Raw genomic sequence first — 22,470 nt, 5'->3', positions numbered from 1 at the left:
TAACTAGAAAGCTCTATAATTTAATCCTTCATCTACTTATTTATCACTGTACGATTCATATTTATCCAGCTATTGAATCTTGTGATATGTCTACTGTTAAGAACTTCAGACTTTTGATAAATTCTGCAAAGTCTAATTTATAAAAGAACCGAATTAATCATTCACTCATTTATTCTCTATCCTACTTAGAAAATAAGGCCTATTTTCATCCTCAGATCCATTTTAAAGGCTGAAGAGGAAAAGAAGAAAAATAAGCCTCAGAGAACAATCAGAAAGGCACCTAAAAGCATAGATATTTATAGTTCAAAGGGAGCTTAGAGACCATTGTAGCACCTGCCACACCCTACCCCACCCTGTTACAAATGGTGACACTTGGGCTAAGAAAGATTGAACCATAATCTTGCCCAAGTTGCAAATTTCACTAACCATAAAATTACAATAAATCTACACTATCATTTTTTTTTATATTCTCAAAACACTGAGGAGGCTAAATCAATATGGGGAACTATTATGAGATAGCACAAATCTTCAGCTCTACCTTTGTTTGATGGTAGAGATAACCTCAAGCACTTTAGCTTGAGTCTGTTACACAGAAAAGCAAACCAGAAACTACAGCTAAGCATCTTCTGTGTTTGGGATCATCATCACAACAGAATGAGCTGTGCCAAAGATCTTTAGCTAAAGGAAGAACAGTGAGGATTAGTTTATTGTCAGGGTCTCAGCAACAGTGTGGCTGGCCCCTTCTCTAGGGTAAGGTGTGAGCATCCTAAGCTTCTTCTGTGTATCTCTTATTGTTCAAATGTGTCTCCATTAAGGGTGCATATCCTTTGCGAAGTCTTCTGTACTGAAGGAAAGCCAGCACGACAAAAAGACCTACCAAAACCACCAGCATTCCCATAACCACTGGGAGAGTCGTGGACCAACTTGGAGTTTCTTCAACTGAAATAAAAGCAGAAGAAAAAAGTCTGTGACTGGGATTTTCATCAGCTGAACACTCTTCACAAAGGAAAAAATAAACCAATTTGCCTTTTACATGCATTTTTGTTGATAAAGCAAAACAACACTAGCTAGAATAAAATGTATCTTCTCCTTCCTCACCAACTATTTATCATATCCATAATTGTTTTCTTTCTTAAGGAAGCAGGAAATGTCATTCCATTATTTAAATACAGTTTATTGCATCTTTAAAAATTTCTTACAATAAATACTTATACAAAATAAACCCTCCAAGGAAGTATAAATAACTACTTCTGTGAGTTAGAAACTCATTTGTAAAAGTGCGTGCTAAAATGGTATCTGGTGAACTGCAAAATATGCAACCCTCAGGTGAAGAATTTTTGCCATTGTCTCTACCTTCTTTATGGGATGATAAATGATCAAGACAGATCAGATGGGTTATTATAACAGGAGACATTCAGTAGCAGGAACAGATAAAATTGGTACCCATTTAGATAGTTGTGAATAAAATCTGAATCTTCTACATGAGAAATCTAATCCTCTACTCAAATGTATTTTATAATCACTCTTCCACAAAATTAATGGGTATTATTTCTAGTATATTTATACCTACTTGTCATTTTTTTTTTTAAGTATCTTAGCCTGGACAGCTGTTCTTAAATTCAGTTTCTCTACAATAGGTTCTTGTTCTATATCCTATACTTATCTAAATGTAGATTCTCCTTCTTGTTCTTTTCTTTCAGTCCCACAGAGGGCTCCAACTCATCCTGATGGGATTCCCCCAAAAGGATTTTAATTTGTCTCCTTTTGCTCTAAATGAGCAGCATCTTTTGCCAATCTCAGTTTCTTAAAACAGAGATTTTGAGTCTGCATTTCTTGGTTCAGGAACCAAAAATGATTGTCTTTTGTTATTGTCCAAACTGCCCTGCCTAGCTTTTTAAAAAATTAATATTATTTTTTAATTATGGTAAAATACACATAACATCTATTTTACCCTCTTAACCATGTTTATGTATATAGTTCTGTGACATTAAGAACATTCACACTGTTGTGCAATTACCACCACCATCCATCCACAGAACTTTTCTCATCTTGTAGAACAGAAATGGTAACCCACCCATCTCCTACCCCCCAGCCCACATTCTGGTGACCACCATTCTATTTTCTATCTCTATGAATTTAACTACTCTTGATACCTCAAAGAAGTGGAATCATACAGTTTTGGGCCTTTTGTGACTGCTTTATTTAACTTGGCATACTGTCTTCAAGATTCATTCTTGTTGTACCACATAACAGGATTTCCTTTCTTTTTAAGGTTGAATAATACTCCATTGTATGCATATACCACCTCTATTTATACATTCATCCATCAGTGAATACTTGGGTTGCCTCCACCTTATGTCTACTGTGAATAAAGTTGCTATGAACAAGTTGTACAAATATCTGTTTGATTACTTGCTTTCAGTTCATTGGGATATATATCCAGAACCTGATTTGCTGGCTCATATGGTAATTCTATGTTTAATTTTTTTTAGGAACTTCCAAATTGTTTTTCCACAGAGGCTATGCCATTTTACATTTTGAACATCAGTGCACAAGGCTTCCAATTTCTCCACACCTTCATCAACACTTGTTATTTTCTACTTTTTTTTGGTAATAGCCATCCTAATGGGTACAAAATGGTACCTAATTGTGGTTTCTGCCTAGTTTTTAAAGTCCTACATAATCAGGTCCTTTTCAGAGATCCAACTTTGTTTTGTTTTTTTAACTATTCAATGCCCATTTTTTCTTTTTTAAATTAAATTTATTGGGGTAACATTGGTTAATAAAATTATATAGGTTGCAGGTGTACATCACATATCCAACTTGAATTCACAATAATCTTCTACTGAAGCCTTCTACTACAACCAGGATTTCTTCTCACAGTCCTCTATGTGGACTACCTGTGCCTTTCACAGTCCTGTGCCCTGCCCTTCTTCAATTTAAAATGTTGTCTTCTTTCCTCCTCAGCTACCTAAGATCTATCATCTCTTCGAATCTAGCTCAAAACCTACCTCTTTTCCCAAATCCCTCACTCCCTTCTCTGACTTCTGGTTATAGTTATGTTACTGCAGAAGCAACTGTAAACTTATTTGTCAGACCAGTAAATGAGCATGAGTTTGTGTCTTCTAGTGAATCAATGGTTTCGGGGCATATTTAGACTCTCAGTCTATACCTCTTAACTGGCTGATTTCAGAGCAGGAAACATGGTCAAAATGCACATTGCAAACTTTTTGGTTATTTTATGTCCCAGAGAAAAGGAAAAGAAGTTTCAAAGAGATGCCCTCAGTTGCCCACAGAAATGAAATTTCAAATCAGTAAGGAGAAGGAGCAGGAGTAGATGCAAATTAGAAGGAAAAGCAGGGTACAGATTCTGGGGACTGAAAGACTCTGAAGTCAGAGACAAAGGTGAGCTCAAAAACTGTCCTAATTACTCTGTAGGTGGAGACTTAGTGAAGATGAAAAGCTACTGGCAGAGGGGATGTGTGTTTTTTGACTTCTTAACAAATTAAGGTATTTGTTATTATTTTAGCTTTCTTTCTTAACCTGTTCTAAGATTGTTTTTAATGAGGTATAATGGACATACAGCACATTATTAGTTTTAGGTGTACAACATAATGATTCAATATTTGTATATATTGCAAACTAAGATTCTTTAAATAGCACACAGAGCTATATTGGGGCCCAGGAAAAAAAAAAAGTGCCCCTATATGAACTTATCAAAATATCCTTCTATATTTTGAACCAAGTAGGAAAAGCAAATAAAAAATCAACAATCTAAAAACATGTCTTTAAAAAAAAAACATTAATTTATAAAATATACACATGAAGTCCCATGTAGCCCAATCTGTTATCAGACGATGGTCAGCTTCACCAACCCCTCCCAGCAAGGGTGGTATGGGATAATTGGAAAAAATGGTCCAGTTACAAAATATTTCAGGAATATAAAACAAACAACAGCCTATCTTTATTTAAAATTTTGATAGTGAACTCATCAAAACATTTTTTGCATTAATTGTTTTAAAATATTGCATGATATTATTACATATCTACATTACTAACATGTTTGGCCTCACCTGAAACTTTGTGGTCCAAACAAGTGCTGCTCTTGCCTCACTCTAAACCCAGCCTTGCTTTCCAGTAATGATCTCCTGGGAGTCCCTCTCCACATGAGGCTAGTGAATTTTGACTTTAATAATTAGACAGTTCAAACCATGGCCAGCTTTCGTTTAACTCAGACAAAATTGTCAAATCAAGTGTAAGAGTAGATATTTCCTCTGTGGAATAAGGTTTGTTCACAACTTTCAGTTTTCTAAAATAACAGTCATCCAACCTGTCCCTTTTCTGATGTTTAATTAGTAGTTCAAAGGCTAATTTTACTAAATATATGTATCCTAGAAAATTGCCAATAAAGTTAATTTGCTTCGATTTAAGGTCTTGGTTTACGTTTTTTTAAAAAAGAAAGAAAGCTCCTTTAAAAGATGAATCACCCATTTAGAAGTTGTATTAGTTACCTGGCAGATCAATGGCATAGCTGTAGCCAAGCTGGTCTGCAGTTAAAAAGAATTCCTGATTAGTCACCGAAGGGAAGAAAGGAACCATGTTGTACATCCGATTGTGACCAATGGGTGCCAGCTCCTGAGGCCAAGCATCTGCGGAAGGATTAAATCTTCGCATCCACTCATCAAAAATGGCATCAGTAAAGGCATGGAGGACCTACAGGACATTGAACATAACCTTTAATGTTTATCAGACTATTTCAGTTAGATCAACCTAATTGGAGCTTTCTCTACTATGGAACGTGGGTCTTCTTGACATGAGCAACTCTGTATACCCAATCTAATATCAGTCGCATGCCTACTGGCATTTTCAGTTAAGTTTTCAAGAATGTATGATGTATCTCTCCAAACAGGATTACAAACCCATTTGTCAAGTGAACAAATGAAGGTTCTGTTGAGATTTAACACTGGTTTGGGAACATTTGAGGCCTTCAACAAGTGTAGGTTAATGACTAGTTCAGAAAAAGGGCAAGGATGATGAGATACATAGCCTAGTCAAATTTCAGGTGCTTTTGCTTTAACAGGAGAGATAGAAGAGGTTGCATTTACCAGTATTATAATACAAATGGACAATTAAAAATGTATCTGAAATGGGTTTTCAAATTTTTCTCACCAGGAGTACCCTTCTGTGTACTCACTTGAGAACCCTCTCATTGGAATTTTGAGTATTATGCAAGCAAAAGAAAGTCTAAAAATGTTGTAATGTGCATAGTGCTTATTTTAATTTCCTCAAGGAAGCTGTTAAAGTTCTTAAATACAGAAATTATTACATGTTTTAAAATAGTCACAGCAAAATTTCCACATGTATAGCCCTGATTTCACAACAGAATATAAATGTGAGTTCAGCTTAGGCTTTATGCCTGGTCGTTAGAGTTCCTCTTTCATTTCTAGACTATAACTTCAAGGAGCTCAGAGACACTGTCTGCTTTTCCTTCCATTGTGTCCCCAGTGCCTGTCACCCCAGGGCCTATCACATGGGAGAGGAAGGTACTTATTTCAATAATACTTAATAATAAATTTATTCATCCATTCATCATTGTTACTTCTATCCCAAATATAGCACTGGTCAAATTATACTATAATGTTATTTATTTACCTATTTCCCCTAACAAGACCCCTAACTCCTAAATGTCAGAGATAAGGTCTCTTTGCCTTTGAAGCTTCAAGCTTAGCAAGCAACCTGGACAAAGCTGATGCTGAAGAAATATATGTTGGCTGACAGTGTCGTGCAAAGTAGTTATATTTTCTGTACAATCGACCCAAACAGGCACCTTTCTAGCTGGTCTGCAAAGTCATTCCTTCTGTTTTCTGGCATCAGAGTCTCTCAGGCACGAAGGAACTCAATAGTCCCTGTCCAGGCACATCTTCCCTGCTTGCCCACAGTCAGAATTCTTTGCTCTTTGCACTTCTTAAACCGCTTTAAATGCGTTGCCCGTCTGGCTTGTATTACTATTGTTTATTCAGTAGATAACATTTTCATATCTTACCCGAGGTTCCTTGCAGTTTAGTTGCCCCGGTCAGGTAACAATGGAGGCTTTCTACATTGTCTCAAGTAGTTGCATTCGGGATAGTAACAGAAATCAAGTTATTTACTGAAGGGAATTTGTTGTCATGAGTAAATTTTTAAAGTTTATGGCAGAGACAATCATCTTAAAAACCAAAATATCAAATTATAAGGCCTGGGATTTTAGAGAGATAAAGGATTTTTTAATTCTAAAGTCTTGGCTTTGAGTAACAAAATTTAAATCCCAAAAGAATAAAGGCATCCCTAGCTGGTTTGGCTCAGTAGGTAGAGCGTAAGCCTGCGGACTGAAGGGCCCCCAGTTCGATTCTAGTCCATGGCACATGCCTGCATTGCGGGCTCGATCCCCAGTAAGGGGCATGCAAGAGGCAGCCAATCAATGATTCTCATCATTGATATTTCTCTCTCTCTCTCCCTCTCCCTTCCTTGCTGAAATCAATAAAAAAAGAATAAAGAATAAAGGCATAGTTTATTGCAAAAAGCAACAACTTTGGAAGAATACTCGATAATGCAAGTGATCAGTGTTTCTAACAAGTAGCGTTCAAAAAGAGTCATCTTTGAGAAGGGTCATCATCCCTGGGAAAGGAGCTAAGCGTTTGTCGTTGGTGTATGTCCCTGAAAAAGGTACCACATGCCCTATGTCATGGGAAGTCCAGAGAAGGTTAGGCATTTCCCAGAGAGGGAAGGTGTGGCCTGGGGAGACTGGACACCTCAAATGCAAGTTTTGCCTCAAGTATGGAGCCCAAGCACTACAGTGGGACTGTCTAAGGGTGGCAAGCACTGTTGGTTGCTTACTCAATGTCCATTCCCCTCTTTCTCCTTAGTGAACTTTCTTTGCATTTTGAGTGAACGACTATGCCAAACTATCCATGAGATTTAACTAGAAGTCGTTGGATGGGACTTCTAGGGAAGCTCTTTAAAGGTGATTGTTTCACTCTAAAAGTGTCCCTTTCTCTCTTTCTATTTCTTCTTGCTGCCTCTTGGAATGTGGATGTGGCTGCAGCAGCCTTCAAGCAAAGACGAGCCAACCAGCAAAGTTAAGAAGCCACTCACCAAGGACGAAAAAGACAGCGTCCGTGATGACTGGACTGCTTGCCCCTGGAACTCTTCCACATAAAGAAAAAAATAAACTTCTTTTTGGTTTAAGTTTCTGTAATTTGGGTTTCCTGTTCTAAGCAGTTGAGACAAATCCTAAGTGATACATGGGAAAAGTACCTAGGGCTATATCAGAATGTATTTTCCAAAGAAGTCCACACAATATTTCTTGAACTGTAAGATACTGTCTGCATTGAAGTCAGAAATCAAATTGTGATTAGAAAAAAAGACAAGAGACTCTCGGGACATAAAAAGCTCCAGATTTAGTGCTGCAAGACACAAATAACTTTTGGAAAGCACCAGAATTCGCCCAGTGCAAAGTGTAAATAATAAAGGAGGGGACAAGGCTCTTAAAGCAATTCACAATGTGAAGAGATAAAAGAACAGGAAAAAGTAATAGGGAGAGATTATAGGTCTCAGAAGGGCTATAAAACATTATACAATAATGCTCTTGTAGAAACTCTATACAGAGAACCCAATTTATGCAGTTAAAAAGGGTAGCGTGTGCCAAGAAAATGCAAAGAATGCAATAAGCAAAATTCTGGAAGCAATAACATATCCATAGGCTAGAAAGAGAAGTAATGCAACCTGTAGAATAGATACAGGAAGGGAAAAAACCACCCAATTTTAACGTGGAGGCACTATTGAAGAAAATGTGATTGCATGGGCTTTTAAGGTAAAAAAAATTTTTAATGTAACCCTTGCAGAAGAAATCAACTAATCAACAAATATTGTACTTACAGGCATAAAGAAACTTAACAAATTACAGAAAAAAATGCATATCTTCAAGATCAGTGGGGGATGAAATTACTATCAAACTTAACCTTAACTAAGATGGTTGCAAGTTCAGAACCTTGCCACACTGGTGACATGACAAGAGTATTTGTATGTGGAGGAACAGTACCATAAGAACCAGGGGCTGGTTGCAAAGACATCTGTGCGTTACCAAAGACCAGCACACAGTGTTCAGCATTTGGATTCACGTGTGCTATCGAGAGACGACATTCGATTCAGAGTGGCTCTTACTGTAGTAACATGCTAATGCTCTGGCCCTCTGAGAATTTATGTGCGAGTGCTTAAGTCCCAAGAGAGACCACAGTTCCATATGGGAAATTCCAATTTAGAACTTAAGGTAGATGACATAATAAAAACATTGGGTCTGAATTTCTACATATGAGGATTCCTAATGATAATTCCTAAAAAACATATTTAATCATGCTTGTTATTTTATAGTGATATTTATTTATTCTTGCCTTGTTCTACCAAGGATTTGAAGCAGTATATAATCGGGATGTTGTGTTTGCATTTTCCTAAATAAGCCATATGCAATAGGCATTGGATAGTTAAATCATACCCAAGCTTCTACTTCCCTCTGCCACAGGGAGATGTGTACTCCATACACAGTGGTCTTGGAGAGAGAGATAGGAAGCCATAATAAAAAATTTTTTGAATAATAGTCTTCTAGGCAGTGCACAGCCAAAATGATGTATTTCCCATTTTACTAGACAGTAGGTCCTCAAAAATGTTGTTTTATTCATTTTCTTATAACATTGATAAAAAGAAGAAAGAAAAACAAAACAAAATTATTCCCAGCCAGGGCCACTGTCTGTGTGCAGTTTGCACGTTCTCCCCATGTGGGGTTTTTTTGAGGAACTTCAGTTTCCTACAACATCCCAAAAATGTGCCTGGTAAGTGAAGAGGGGTGTCTACATTGTGCCCGTCTGAGAGAGTGTGGGTCTGTGCATGAGTGTGCCCTGTGATGGAAGGGCGTCCTGTCCAGGGTAAGCGCTTGCCCTGTGCCCTGAGCTGCTGGGATAGGCCCCACCCACCTGAGAGCCTGAACTGGAACAAGCAAGTTGGAGAATAATTATCTTAACTTCGTTTTACTCATCTTTCTCAAATGTATGAATAGCTCACAATTATTTCAATATTTAATGTTAGGAGTGTTGGGGGTCTTTATTTAGAAATTTGGTGATGTTTTTGTGACCAGAAATATGCCATAGGAGCTGAACTCTTGTTTCTATCCGTTAGCCTACATTAAAATTGGTTTTGTTACAACGTCATTTCACTTAAAGTCACACTTTCTAAGAACCCATTGATGACATTAAGTGAGGACGTACTGTAATTTTCTTTCTATCCTTCCCTATGCACCTTTCAGACAGAGCATCCTGAGCAGACAGAATAGGAGGTGTTTTTCAGGCATTTGGAGGAGTTATATAGTTAGGGAAAGCACACTTTCTGTATAGATTTGTTTAATAACATTGCATTCAAAATATACATATCCTATATAATAAAGATGTAATATGCAAATGGTCATTACGCCGTGAAGCGTAATGACCAACCGACTGGGTCACGGATCAGCAAGAGGGTGGGGCAGCGAGCTACAAGCAGGCGGTGGAGAGCTACAGGAGGGGGCAGGGCAGCAAGCTATGGGGAGGTGGGGGGGGGGCAGGAGGGAGCTACAGGAGGGTGGGGCAGTGGGCAGAGAGCTACTGGAGGGTAGCAGTGAGCTACTGGCAAGCTACTGGCGCATGGATTCATGCGCAGGGCTACTAGTGTATATATAAAATATATACAAGATATAATAGCATGCATACTAAAAGAAATATCAACAGCATTAAAATTCAGTTGCTAAATCCTGCAGGAAGGAAGCTTGTAGTTTAAGGGTTAAACTTTAAGCCGGTGTAAGCAGGACTACAAGAAGGTTCTGCTATTAGTATGTCAACTTTCAAAAGCAGTGACCAGCACAGCTGGCATGGCTCAGTGGTTGAGTATCAACCTACAAACCAGGAGTGACAGTTCAATTCCCAGTCAGAGGCATGCAGGAGGCAGCTAATCAATGATTCTCTCTCATTATTGATGTTTCTATATTCTCTTCCTCTCCCTTTCTCTCTGAAATCAATTAAAATACATGTTTTAATAAGTGAACAGTTCAGCATTCCTCATAAACAGACAATACAGGTTGAAGAAAGAGCCAAGGTGATGTTAGAAGAGATTCTAGATAACTGAGATACTCCCAGGCCATTCATGGCTAAGGAATCACCAAAGTTCTAGGAGAGAGTAACTCAAAAATCAATGGTAGACCATCTTAGATTTGTATATCAATTATTGTTTGCCATTATACTACTTAATTTCAACAATAATGCAGTGTATATAGTTCATCTCTTTGTACAGGTTTAGTTTTTCTCAATAGAGTATGGATTTATCCTTATGAAGTCTAGAGTTGAAGAGTACCCCTTTTTTTTTAACTCTTCATAAAACCAATGCCCTATCAAGCAATATTATTCAAAACTGTCCTTTACCAATTAGTGTTAATTCCTATTAACATGATCTAACAAGACTACATTTCCTCAGCTATAATGAAAGCAATTATGAAGGGATCAAATTTAGAATTGTCTAAAATGATAAAAGGCAAAATTATATAGCTAGAAACACGACATGGGGAAAGGTTCAAGTACGAAACTTTTCTTGTGTTCTCTGCATGGCCACTTACTGGTTCATATGACCTTATACTCAAGTCTTAGCCCCTGAACTTTCTTTTCCCCACATGTTCACATTTTTGTGAAGTTAAAAGATTATGTTTGCATAACATCTTGTATAGAGACACATTAATAGATACTCAATAGCATAACATTGTCCTAACAAAAATTTATTGAGCATCTTACTAAATGCCAGGCACTGTTCTGGAGCTTAGATATGGTATCAATGATCACATTAGCTCCTCGTAAGCTAGTGAAAGCTGAAAAACACATTTTATATGAACCGTGTTAGGTTTTCATGCAAAGTAAGATATCAAAAGCACATGTTGTATTTTGTTACTAACTTACATAGAGATCTCTTTTACTAATTCTCTTATGAAACTAGGTTGTTTTTTCTCTTCCCAGAAGTCATTATCCTAACAAACAGACAGCTCATGGAAATGCAAATGATTCTTTAAATATATTTTAAAAGGTGCTGAACATCATTTATAAGAGAAAGAAAAAGTAAACTTACTGAAGTACCATTTTCACTTATCAGATTGGCAAAGATTACAAAGTATAATAACACACTATACTAATGAAAGAGAGCAGAAAATCTGTCACTCTGCTACATAGCTGGTAGAAGGGAAAATCAGTTAACCTTCTAAAAGGCAATTTGGCAGTATCTATAAAAATTTCAAAGACATTAATTTTTGACCCAGGGATTCTAGTCTCTCAACTTACCCTAAATATTCACTTATTGCAGCATTGTTTGTAAAGCAAAATATTACAAATCACACAAATGCCCATCAACAGGAGACTGATTAAAAATTTCAGGGTAAGTCCATTCTATAGAATACCATGCATCCTTAAAAAAAATGAAAAGAAATAAGAAAACCTGATATGGAGTTAAAAAAAAAAACTGGTATGGAGTGATTTAGAATAGGAAAATATAAATGAAGTCACAGAAGTGTCTATGGTATGCTACATATAAGTAAAAAAGTAGTAAGAAATCTATAAACATATGTGTCCATATTAATAAAACAATAAATCAAATCAGGGAGAACAGAGGAAATGATCTTGGATAGCAGGGAGATACTTGTGGACAGTTTCTTCAAACTGTGCCTTTACATTGCAACCACTTATGTGCATTATCTATTTTAAAATTTAAAAAAATTTAGAAAACTATATAATTACCTAAAATGTGTGCATTATAATTGCAAACATAAAAGAATATAAAATAAAATAAGTAAAAAAGTTGAGAGGGAATTATGGACATTTTAAAACCTTTTTGACAATATTTCTGCAACTGTAAATCATTAAAAATCATGAAATCATTAAAAATTTTAATTGACATAAAAAATTCTTGTTACTCAAAGTACTAGTCTAATTATGACTTTTTTATATATATATTTTATTGATATTTCACAGAGAGGAAGGGAGAGGGATAGCTAGAAACATCGATGAGAGAGAAACATCGATCAGCTGCCTCCTGCACACCTCCCACTGAGGATGTGCCCGCAACCAAGGTACATGCCCCTGACCGGAATCGAACGGAATCGAACCCGGGACCCTTCAGTCCGCAGGCCGACGCTCTATCCACTGAGCCAAACCGGTTTCGGCCTAATTATGACTTTTTAAAGAAAGATAAATAAAATAGATCTATTTTTATAAGTGCTTCACTCTTGGGGAGAGAAAAGCATTGTCCTATGTACTCCTTTTTTAAAATTGCAACTGAAATCATTTTGACTCAGAGATATTTTATACTTGTTCTTTTTACTAATTATTAATATTACTAATTTTACTGCAGCCTAGAATAGTAGAGTCAAAAGGGGTCTTACAGGATTAACCTAGTGTAATCCACCAGATCTTTGTTTTCAGAAACTCGTTTTCTCTTTTCTTGCTTTAGATTCCTAAATTCCTACTTTATTCAATTGACTGTCAATGTTAGGAAATGCCAGTGGTATCAAGGCTATTTGTATGTCTTATTACCTTTAAAATTTCAGTGTAAAAGGTAGAGAACAAATATGAGCTGTTCAGTGGGTATTAGCCATGCAACCTGCTCATCCCCCAGCCACTGAGGAATAGAAAGGATCAGAACTTGCCAGTGTACTTTCTAAAAGGAAAACAGCCCTAGCTGGTTTGGCTCAATGGATAGAGTGTCGGCCTGCGGACTGAAGGGTCCCAGGTTCAATTCTGGCCAAAGGCACATGCCCGGGTTGTGGGGAGGCAGCTGGTCAATGATTCTCTCTCTCATCATTGATGTTTCTATCTATCTCTCCCTCTCCCTTCCTCTCTGAAATCAATAAAGATATATTTTAAAAATAAATAAATAGATAGATAGATAGATAGATAATAAATAAATAAATAAATAAATAAATAAATAAATAAATAAAATAACACATGTACACTCTCAGAACAGTATTCTTAGATATTGAGGAGAGGATTACCAGTCTCTAACATAGCTACTTTCGTGGCAGCTAACTCAACTATTTAACTACAGTCTATTAGATTTCCTCCTTTTTTTTCCTAGGTTATATCTATATTTAATAGAAGACAGCACCACTTATGTGTGACCTAATCTTATTTTCCATGATAAATGTGTGCATTTCCTTCATTTATTTTAGAAATTATTAGAATTTCAGACATTAGTTCAGAGATTTTTTTTCTGATTTTATTATTATACCTTCTTTTACTCATTACTGTGATTACATATAATTTTATACCTCTCTTGCTTGGAGAGATTTCACACAAAATAATTTTAATAAATACATTCAATATATTTGCATGAATTGCCTCATGAATTTGAAATTCCAGAAGCTATAGCTCTGTTCACTTAAATGCTTTAACCTGGCTCTCAATATGTGAAGAATCATTTAAAGCCAAATTGGTTTTAAAATGAAACTCTTTGTAAATAGACTACACTATTTGTGAGTTCTGGAACTAGTGCTAAAACATTATTCCTATGGTGCCTTCAAAGAAAGGCTGGGGCTTTTGGTTTATTTATATGCACATAACATATCCCAAAGAAAATAAAAAATTTAAATATTAAAGGCATTAAAAGTAATTAAGACAATGATGATTAAACATCTAGTATCTTTGAACTACATGTAAGTCATGGAATTCCTCATCCATAAAGTCATAAGGTGGACTTCCAGCTAGAACAGGAAGAGATATCTGACTAAAGAGATATCCCTATTGTAGAAAAGGGACCTTGGTCCTTTTCTAGCAGGGGTTAGCAAATTAAAGCCTGTTACCAAATAGGGTTTAGCACCCATTTTTATAAATAAAGCTTTATTAGAACACCACCCTCATTTGTTCATACATTGTCTATGGCTGCTTTCATGCTACAGTGGCAGAGTTGAGTAGCTGCAACAAAGATTGTTCAGCCTGCAAAGTCTAAAATACTTGTTATCTGGCCACTCGGAGAAAAATGTTGCCAAGCTGTGCACACTTACTGGGCTTCCTCAAAAGGAGGAAATAAGACACGGCAGTCCTTGAGACTTAGGATGCTGAAAATCAAATTGCTAGGATCATCATTATTCCCTTCAGTAGGAGAGAAAGATTTGGGGCATAATTCTCTATTTGTCAGAGGATTCTGCTTTTCCACTCATCATATTTTGGAGTCCTGGATAAGGAGTATTATGCCATTTTTTCTTATGAATATAAATGGTGTGTACAAATGATACACAATTGAAAGTATATGTTTTAGGCCATAAAAAAAGAGTGAAATATTACCATTGCAACAGCATGGATGGACTTAGTGGATAATGTGCTAAGTGAAATAAGTCAGGCAGAGAAAGACAAATACCATATGATTTCACTTATGTGAACAATCTAAAGAACAAAATACATGAACAAACAAAACAGAAACAGACTCATAGATACAGAAAACAAACCGATGGTTGCCAGAAGAGAGAGGGGTTGGAGGGCTGGGTGAAAAAGGTGAAGGGATTAAGAAGTACAAATTGGTAGTTACAGAATAGTCATGGGGATGTAAAGTACAGCATAGGGAATAGAGTCAATAATACTGTGATAACTATGTATGGTGCCAGGTGGGTGGGTACTTGAAATATCAGGGATGTATCACTTTGTAAAATATATGATTGTCTACCTACTATGCTGTTCATCTGAAACTAATATAAAATAACATTGAATGTCAGCTGCAATTGAAAAATTAAATTAAAAGAAAGAATATGTATGTTTTTTATTTTGCCATTGATTTTTTTTAATTTCTTTATTAAGGTATTACATATGTGTCCTTACCGCCCCCCTCCTACTCATGCCCTCACCCCCCTGTTGTCTGTGTCCATTAGTTAGGCTTATATGCATGCATACAAGTCCTTTGGTTGATCTCTCCCCCTTACCCCCACCCTCCCCTACCTTCCCTCTGAGGTTTGACGGTCTGATCAATGCTTCTCTGTCTCTGGATCTGTTTTTGTTCATCAGTTTATGTTGTTAATTATATTCCGTAAATGAGTGAGATCATGTGATATTTATCTTTCTCTGACTGGCTTATTTCACTTATCGTAATGCTCTCCAGTTCCATCCATGCTGTTGCAAATGGTAAGAGTTCCTTCCTTCTTTTTTACAGCAGTGTAGTATTCAATTGCGTAGATGTACCACAGTTTTTTAATCCACTCATCTGCTGATGGGCACTTAGGCTGTTTCCAAATCTTAGCTATGGTGAATTGTGCTGCTATGAACATAGGGGTGCATATATCCTTTCTGATTGGTGTTTCTAGTATATTGGTATATATTCCTAGAAGTGGGATCACTGAGTCAAATGGGAGTTCCATTTTTAGTTTTTTGAGGAAACTCCATACTGTTCTCCACAGTGGCTGAACCAGTCAGAATATGTATGTTTTAATAAAAACTTATTTAGAGATATATAGTATAGATAAATAGAAGTATAGCTATATAGCAAAGAAGGTAGGCACCAGAAATGCATGGTGAAGCTGATGGCTGAGGTGATAGCCAAAATAATGGAGTGAAATACCAAGTTAGAACAAGGCAGACATCTTACAGAAGAGCAAAGATGGCTGGGGAGACCTAACAGGTAAGCTCTCCCTCACCCCCCTTATTAGAGGTTGGGACCAATAGTCCACATCTGTGACAACCTCTTCGTTTATTGCTACCACACAGATAGGAGAAACATTTTTTAGAAAGAAGGAACAGCTCCATCAATTGCTCCCATCTCGGGATTTCTTACAGCTCTCTCTTACCATGCTTTTATCTATCTAGGAGTCCAGAACACTCCCTCAGCCTTCATACCACCAGGCAAGCTGAGAGTCGTGGCAGCTATACCTTTACCCTCCCTCTTCGAATCTCCTTTTTCTTCTGTACTCTGGATGGAGTAAAAATAATAATCATCTTTGAAATACCTCTGACTTTGTCTTGTCAGTAAATCGCCTTAAGGCACAACTGTCTGCTAAAGAGAACAAGAAGAATCTTAATTAAGGTTTGGAAATTCAAATGCAATACACAGTTTTCTAATTCTTTCCCACCAACTACTATAAAACACATTGATATTTTTGAGATATTCATGTTGCACTTGAGAGTTTCTATACTGCCTTCATAGTACCCTAATTTATTATGAGTTGCTTTAAGGAACACTTTTACCCAACACCAGGCAGAGGCTCTACATAGTTCAGTGAAGCTCCCACACTGCACAAGGCAGGACTGAGTGAAACGGATTTGATTTGTAATCCTGTGCACTTTTGATTTAGTCATGTGGCCTCCCAGGAGTCCAGAAAAATAAACTGCTGTACACTGATGGTTTCAGGATGCACTTTGCTATGGACTAAATTGTGACCCCACCCTCCCCCAAATCCATATGTTGAAGCCTTAATCTCCAATGTGACTGTATTTGGATATGGGGCCTATAGGGTAGTAATTAAGGTTAAATGAGGTCATAAAGGTGAGACCCTAAGATGATAGGATTAGCGTTCTTCTAAGAGGATATACCAGGAGCCCACTCCCTTTCTCTTTCTGCCATGTAAGAACACAGCAAGAAGACAGAGGTCTTTCACCAGGAATCCAATAAGCCAGTGCTTTTATCTTGGACTTCCCAGTCCCCAGAACTGTGAGATACACATTTCGGTTGTTTAAGCCAGTGGTCGGCAAACTCATTAGTCAACAGAGCCAAATATCAACAGTACAACGATTGAAATTTCTTTTGAGAGCCAAATTTTTTAAACTTAAATTTCTTCTAATGCCACTTCTTCAAAATAGACTCGCCCAGGCCGTGGTATTTTGTGGAAGAGCCACACTCAAGGGGCCAAAGAGCCGCAGTGGCTCACGTGCCGCAGTTTGCTGACCACGGGTAAGCCATCCCAGCTGTGCTATTTTTCTGTGGCATCCTAGCAGACTAAAACACATCGCTAAGATTAACATTAAGGTGAGAAAAATTCTGGGGAGAAAAAGAACATATAGTGTTTGTTTGCTGCAGTACAATCTAATCTGAATAATAATATAAACTCAAAATACTGGCAAAATAAAAAAGGACCAGTAGTGAAATTTCTTCTTTAATTTCTCTGAAACCATCTATGCAAGACAGGTAAGTAAGCCAGGACAAGTGGAACAGGGAAACAGACAGACAGTTAGAAGGCCAAGCAGTTTACAGCTATCTAGAAAATCACAAAACCCTATCTTCTGTAACCATGGACACTTAAGAGTAAATGGTTTACACTTCTCCTTCCCAACCAGAGGGCAAATAGCTTAAATCACCCTACTCAGGAAGATAGATAACAGAAACCCAATTAATGCCATTTGTTCCAACACACCCAATGATGGATCAAGTTAAGGGAATAAATCTCCTTTTGGTACATCAGCATAAAGCTGATGAATATTCTGCTGAGATCCTCCCCTAAGATTTCCTTAAACTCCCTTTAAAGCCCTCAAGACGAAGGACCCAGGGCACATTCTCACTCCCAGGAAAAACACCCATACCTTTCTTGCCCCCAGGTATTCATCTCCTAAACTCTAAGGCTCCCCATGAGACTTGCAAACAGGAGAGCAATAGGCAGCGGCAGCTCAACCCAGGCTAACCCCCTGAAGCTGTCCCCAAGGCCCACTTTTCTCTGACTTTGTAGTGAGTCAAAGCAGCCCACCTCACCTCACCTCTTTTTCATGAAATTTCTGGGGAGCCAAAGCAGCCCTGCCTTGCTTTCCTGTTGTTCCTTCTATTGTAAGCTCGTCCTTGCTTTATTGTCCCCAGCTTTAATGAATGCATTCTCAAAATCACCTGGACTCGTGTTATAAAATCTTTCCTAAACTAAATCAAGAACCCACAAGCTACAGGCCAGCCAGAGGCAGACCTGATGCAGACCCAATTTCTATCTAGTAACAACAGGACCAAATAATATACCTTGAAGTTTGCAATCGACCCAGCTCAGTTGGTCATTTCAGCTCTACCAGGTTCTTTTATACTATATCAGAAGCCTCCTGCAATTGGGGGTGTGCAGTGACCATATGTCCCCCATCTTAAGTAGATTTGCTACTAGGTGGTGTGTAACAATGAAAGCAAGTATAAGACCAAATTCTAGTAAACCTACAAACACTTATTAGCAAGTAGACACAGAAATAAATGAAAGAGCCTGTTCTTGTACACCCAGGGAAATCCATGCTCTCCTCTTGCATGGAAGATTCACTCCAAAGTGGACACAATAATATCTGACAGCTGGAGCAGCCAATTCTCAATCAGAATGCTTTGCGAAGTGAGGTGACCAGAACCAAACACCAGTTAGAGCTTTGGACTTTGTGTGCTGCTTCAAAGGTGCCAGATTGCTGGACTTCATGCAAGGGTCATGGTGTGTGCAAAGTCCTTGCAGCCCACCATTTATCTTCAATACCACTAATTTCACCAATTAGAAATCATTTCTAGTTATGCTGATTTATGGTATAAATTATGCTAAATTATGACATAATAGTTAATATCATTAGGCTAATTTCTGAATCTACCTCTGGATGGTAAACTCCTATCTAGGATCATTCTAAAGCTAAACATCTCCAAAGCACAAGTTTCTGATAATGGGACTTCAAATGCTCTCTAACCACACCAATGGTGCAGATTAAAATTAATTTACATAGGCATGCATCCCATTGTTTACACAGAGAATAAAACACATACCAAACTTCAATCTTATTGAAAAGCAAATAAATCCAATATATTATGTAGAAAATCTTTCATCTATGCTGTGGCTTTGAACTTACCACAAATATGGGATCATTGGCTGCAGAATGTGGCAAAGCATTTGTCCCATTCAGGAAGGAATGAACCAAATTATGAAGACTCATCACTTGGGAGTCCAGGGTTCCATCTGCTTTATCAAACCCCTCCAGGGCATTCCTGAGAGGAATTGGTATGTCAGCAACAACAGTCACGAATTGATAAAGGTTTTTCATTTGCCCCAGCCTACTTAATCATCTTCTAATTTGAGATTGGGTAGGGAAATGGGGAGTTCTGCCATGGCTCATTAACTAAGAAATAGCCTTAACCGTTAATGATGATCTCCTCTAAGGGGAGGGAACTCTTATTCAGCGCTGGTTCTTCACCTGCTCAGTTGGGTTATATCTCTTTAGTGTCTGTATGACAATTATTTACCTTCACATCTGTCTCCCAGACCAGACAATGAACTCCTAGAGAGCAGTTTTTTGAGTTTTATTAATAGGACTCAGTACCACGCCCAGCACATGGTTTTTGAATCAACATATACTCTTCTATTCCAATTTCTCAACTAAATAGACCTGAAGCTTGACTGTAATATATATTCAGTGTTCTAAACATATCCCCAAATTTCCCTTTCCTTTTTTTTTTTCTTCCAACCTCCCCATTTTCAGTGTCCATACCCAATTCCGTGATCCTCACATTTAAGCGTACAACAGAATCACTGGAGAAAAACACTTATTTCATGTCCCACTTCCAGAGTTTCTGATTCAGTAGGTTCAGGGGGGGTCCTAACAATTTGTATGTCTAGTCAGTTCCTAGATGATGCCAATTATGGTTGTCTGGGCACTGCACTTTGAGAACCACTCCCTTAAATCTATATGGAATTCAATCTGTGTCAAAAGCATTTGTATCACAATGGAAAACTAATGCATGTTTATTTTCAAAACAATCTTAAAAGTTGCCCTTTATGTCACCTTTGACACTATCCTGAGGACTGTGCCAGCCAATCACAAACCCTGAGAACTGTTGCACTTAGCACAACCTCTGCATTTAAGTTCAGTCTACCCACGCCCTGACCCCAAATAACCCAGCAGTTACATAATTTATACACAGGTAAGAGAGAAAACCAAGTCTGGGAGAAGAATATGAATCTATCCAACATTTCTTTTTAGTCTCATTTATCTTTGTTTAAAATATTACTTATATACATACACATTTCTCATAATTCTTAAAGTTTGTTTAGAGGGAGAGAATTATTAGCTGACCTTTAAATTTCAAGCAGGGTAATGTCATTGCTATGTTGTAATTTGAGTTACATGAAGCCTGTAATTCCCCCTCTGAGATATCAGACCCCTATTTTAAGTTCTATGGCAGACAGATTTAAAAAAACAAAACAGAAAAGTATAAGAAAGATCATGAGCAAAATTATTTTGGCAAATATTTTTAAAATACTATATTTGATGAGGTTCCCTGGTTCTGAAGACTATACCTATATGTGTATATAAAATAGAAATATTAAAATATTGTTCTAAATAGCTAAATTATTAAAACTGCACTATTAATTATAGTGGGTGGATGATGACTTTTCTAACACTAATTCCTGGTTACCCCCTTTTATCAAGCCCTCTCCATTACTTAGCTTTGTCTCCTAACACCTGGATTTCCTTTCAATTCATTTCAACCAGACATGAAAAACTAAGTGCTGGACTTCAGAGCACATACCTGAAGCTGAAAGTAGAGTTCTGGAAGAAAGGAGGATTGTCAAACTTCTTGAGAGACAGACAATCTTCTATGTCTTTTAAGGATGGCAATTTCTCACCGTTTCTTCCCGCTTGATTTCTTCTCAACAAACCTTCATAGGTTCCATTACACAGGGTGACCCGGCGGTTGTAGTCATCTAAGCTAAGATTTGTACGGGGATTAAAAAGAATATGTCTTAATGTGTCGATAGTATCATAACTTTGGGCCAATCAAACCAACCAGGGTCATACAATAAAATGTATTACATTTATCTTATATGGTAAAAGTACTGCCTTCAAAAGTAATTATGTATTAAAGACTTTCAAAAACATAGATGCGAATACTATGCTGCCATAAAAAAGAAGGAATTATTACCATTTGTAAGCACCTGGATGGAATTAGAGAACATTATGCTAAGTGAAATAAGCCAGTCAATGAAAGAAAAATACCACATGATCTCACTCATTTGTGGATAATAAAAAACATTATAAACTGATGAACAAAAAGATAGATACAGAGGCAGTTAAGCATCAAACAGGCTGTCAAATTACCGCGGGAAGGTTAGGGAGAGGTGGGGGAAATAAGAGATCAACCGAAGGACTTGCAGGCATGCATATAAGAATAACCAATGGATGCAGGACATTGGGGGGTGAGGGCATGTATGGGAGTGGGGTGGGGGGGCAATGGTAAGATATGTACACATATAATACCTTAATAAAAAAAAATAAAAATAAAAAAAAATAAAAATAATTCGAGATGCTAAAAAAAAACATAGATGCAAAACTATGATATGTGAATAGATATGCATAATCATTATACTTACTATTCCACTGGAGAGACTGTAAGAGAGTGTACAGATAAGATGTTGATTCCTATTATGTGCATTTGAATCTTGAGTGACTGAAGAGAGAAGAGGGTGACCAGTACTATACAAGCTAAGCCAGTTGGGCAGAAGGGCCTATGTACTAGTAAAGCTAGGAAAGCATTTAGGCAAACTGAAGGCAAATGGAGGTGGTCAGAGTAAAAACACAGAGAGGAGGTATTACGGCAAGCACTGTATTAGCAAATGCTCTAAGGCAGTGGGGATGGTCATCTCATGAACATGGAGGCTGCGAAAGTTCCATGCCCCCAAAAGAGTATATTCCCCATGCCTGTTGTAGTCTGACATTCCACCATCAGAATGCCATCCTACTGAGAGAAATAAAAATTTAGAGCTGTTTCTGTGTGGGTTTTAATGGATAGTACCAGGGATGTGAGAGTAGAATCAGCGCACAGGAGGATGAAAGAGGCCAGTTCCCTAAAACTAGGCAGGGGGAAAATACAAAGCAGGCCTCCAAGGCAGCATTTCCAAGTGTGTTCCAGTGAGATGGTCTGTGAAATAAGGGTGCCAGGGTCACATAAGTGTAGGCCCCTCTTGAAGAGTAATAATACGCTTATAGAAGAAAAGCCCTGAGACATTCTGAAACTAAAAAAACTTTTTTCGTCAGCATTCCCTAAATTTATAGAAATCTCTCTCACATACCACCTATTAATACCTCAAGGCATTATAAGAAACGATGCTTTATGAAATTATGCTAAGTCACATAAAAAGCACTTGTTAACACTCCCATGTGGTGTGGAGCACTGTTCAGAGGGCTGTAGCAAAAGCTTAGGATAGAGCGATGGGATCCTGCAAGCTAGACTTCCACCCCTGAAAGTATGCACATGCCTCGGCTCGGGGGTGTTGACATTGAAGCTTTGTGCCCTGGAACAATCAAAAGACACGGGAAAGGGGAGCTAGATCAGCAGGATTAAAAACGAGATTTTGTAAGAAGCAAATGAATAAAGGAAGTCCTCTTGGGAAATTTTTTTCTGAGATCTGTGCCAGGAAAGAAAAACAAATTCAAGGACTCACTGAGAACAGACTTCTTCCTGGGCTGCAGGCTGCTT

The 22,470-nt window shown here is 37.6% G+C and overlaps 1 protein-coding gene across 1 annotated transcript in view; it reads right to left on the bottom strand.

Moving 5' to 3' along the window:
• Window positions 1–766: 766 nt before the first annotated feature.
• DCT (dopachrome tautomerase) overlaps window positions 767–22,470 on the bottom strand; it is a gene marked incomplete at its 3' end in the record, with an annotated part of 32,124 nt that continues 10,420 nt past the window's right edge. The window contains exons 5-8 of the mRNA XM_080661110.1: window positions 20,524–20,703; window positions 18,846–18,981; window positions 4,512–4,713; window positions 767–939 (exon numbers count right to left, since the gene is read on the bottom strand). Of these exons, the coding sequence (XP_080517236.1) occupies window positions 767–939; window positions 4,512–4,713; window positions 18,846–18,981; window positions 20,524–20,703 (691 nt within the window). The remainder of the gene's footprint in view (window positions 940–4,511; window positions 4,714–18,845; window positions 18,982–20,523; window positions 20,704–22,470) is intronic.

This window comes from Plecotus auritus (assembly GCF_963455305.1).
Source record: "Plecotus auritus genome assembly, chromosome: 3".
In the NCBI taxonomy this organism is placed as follows: Eukaryota; Metazoa; Chordata; class Mammalia; order Chiroptera; family Vespertilionidae; genus Plecotus; species Plecotus auritus.
The sequence above is the reverse complement of the archived record's forward strand: the minus strand, read 5'-3'. Positions and strand labels throughout refer to the sequence as shown.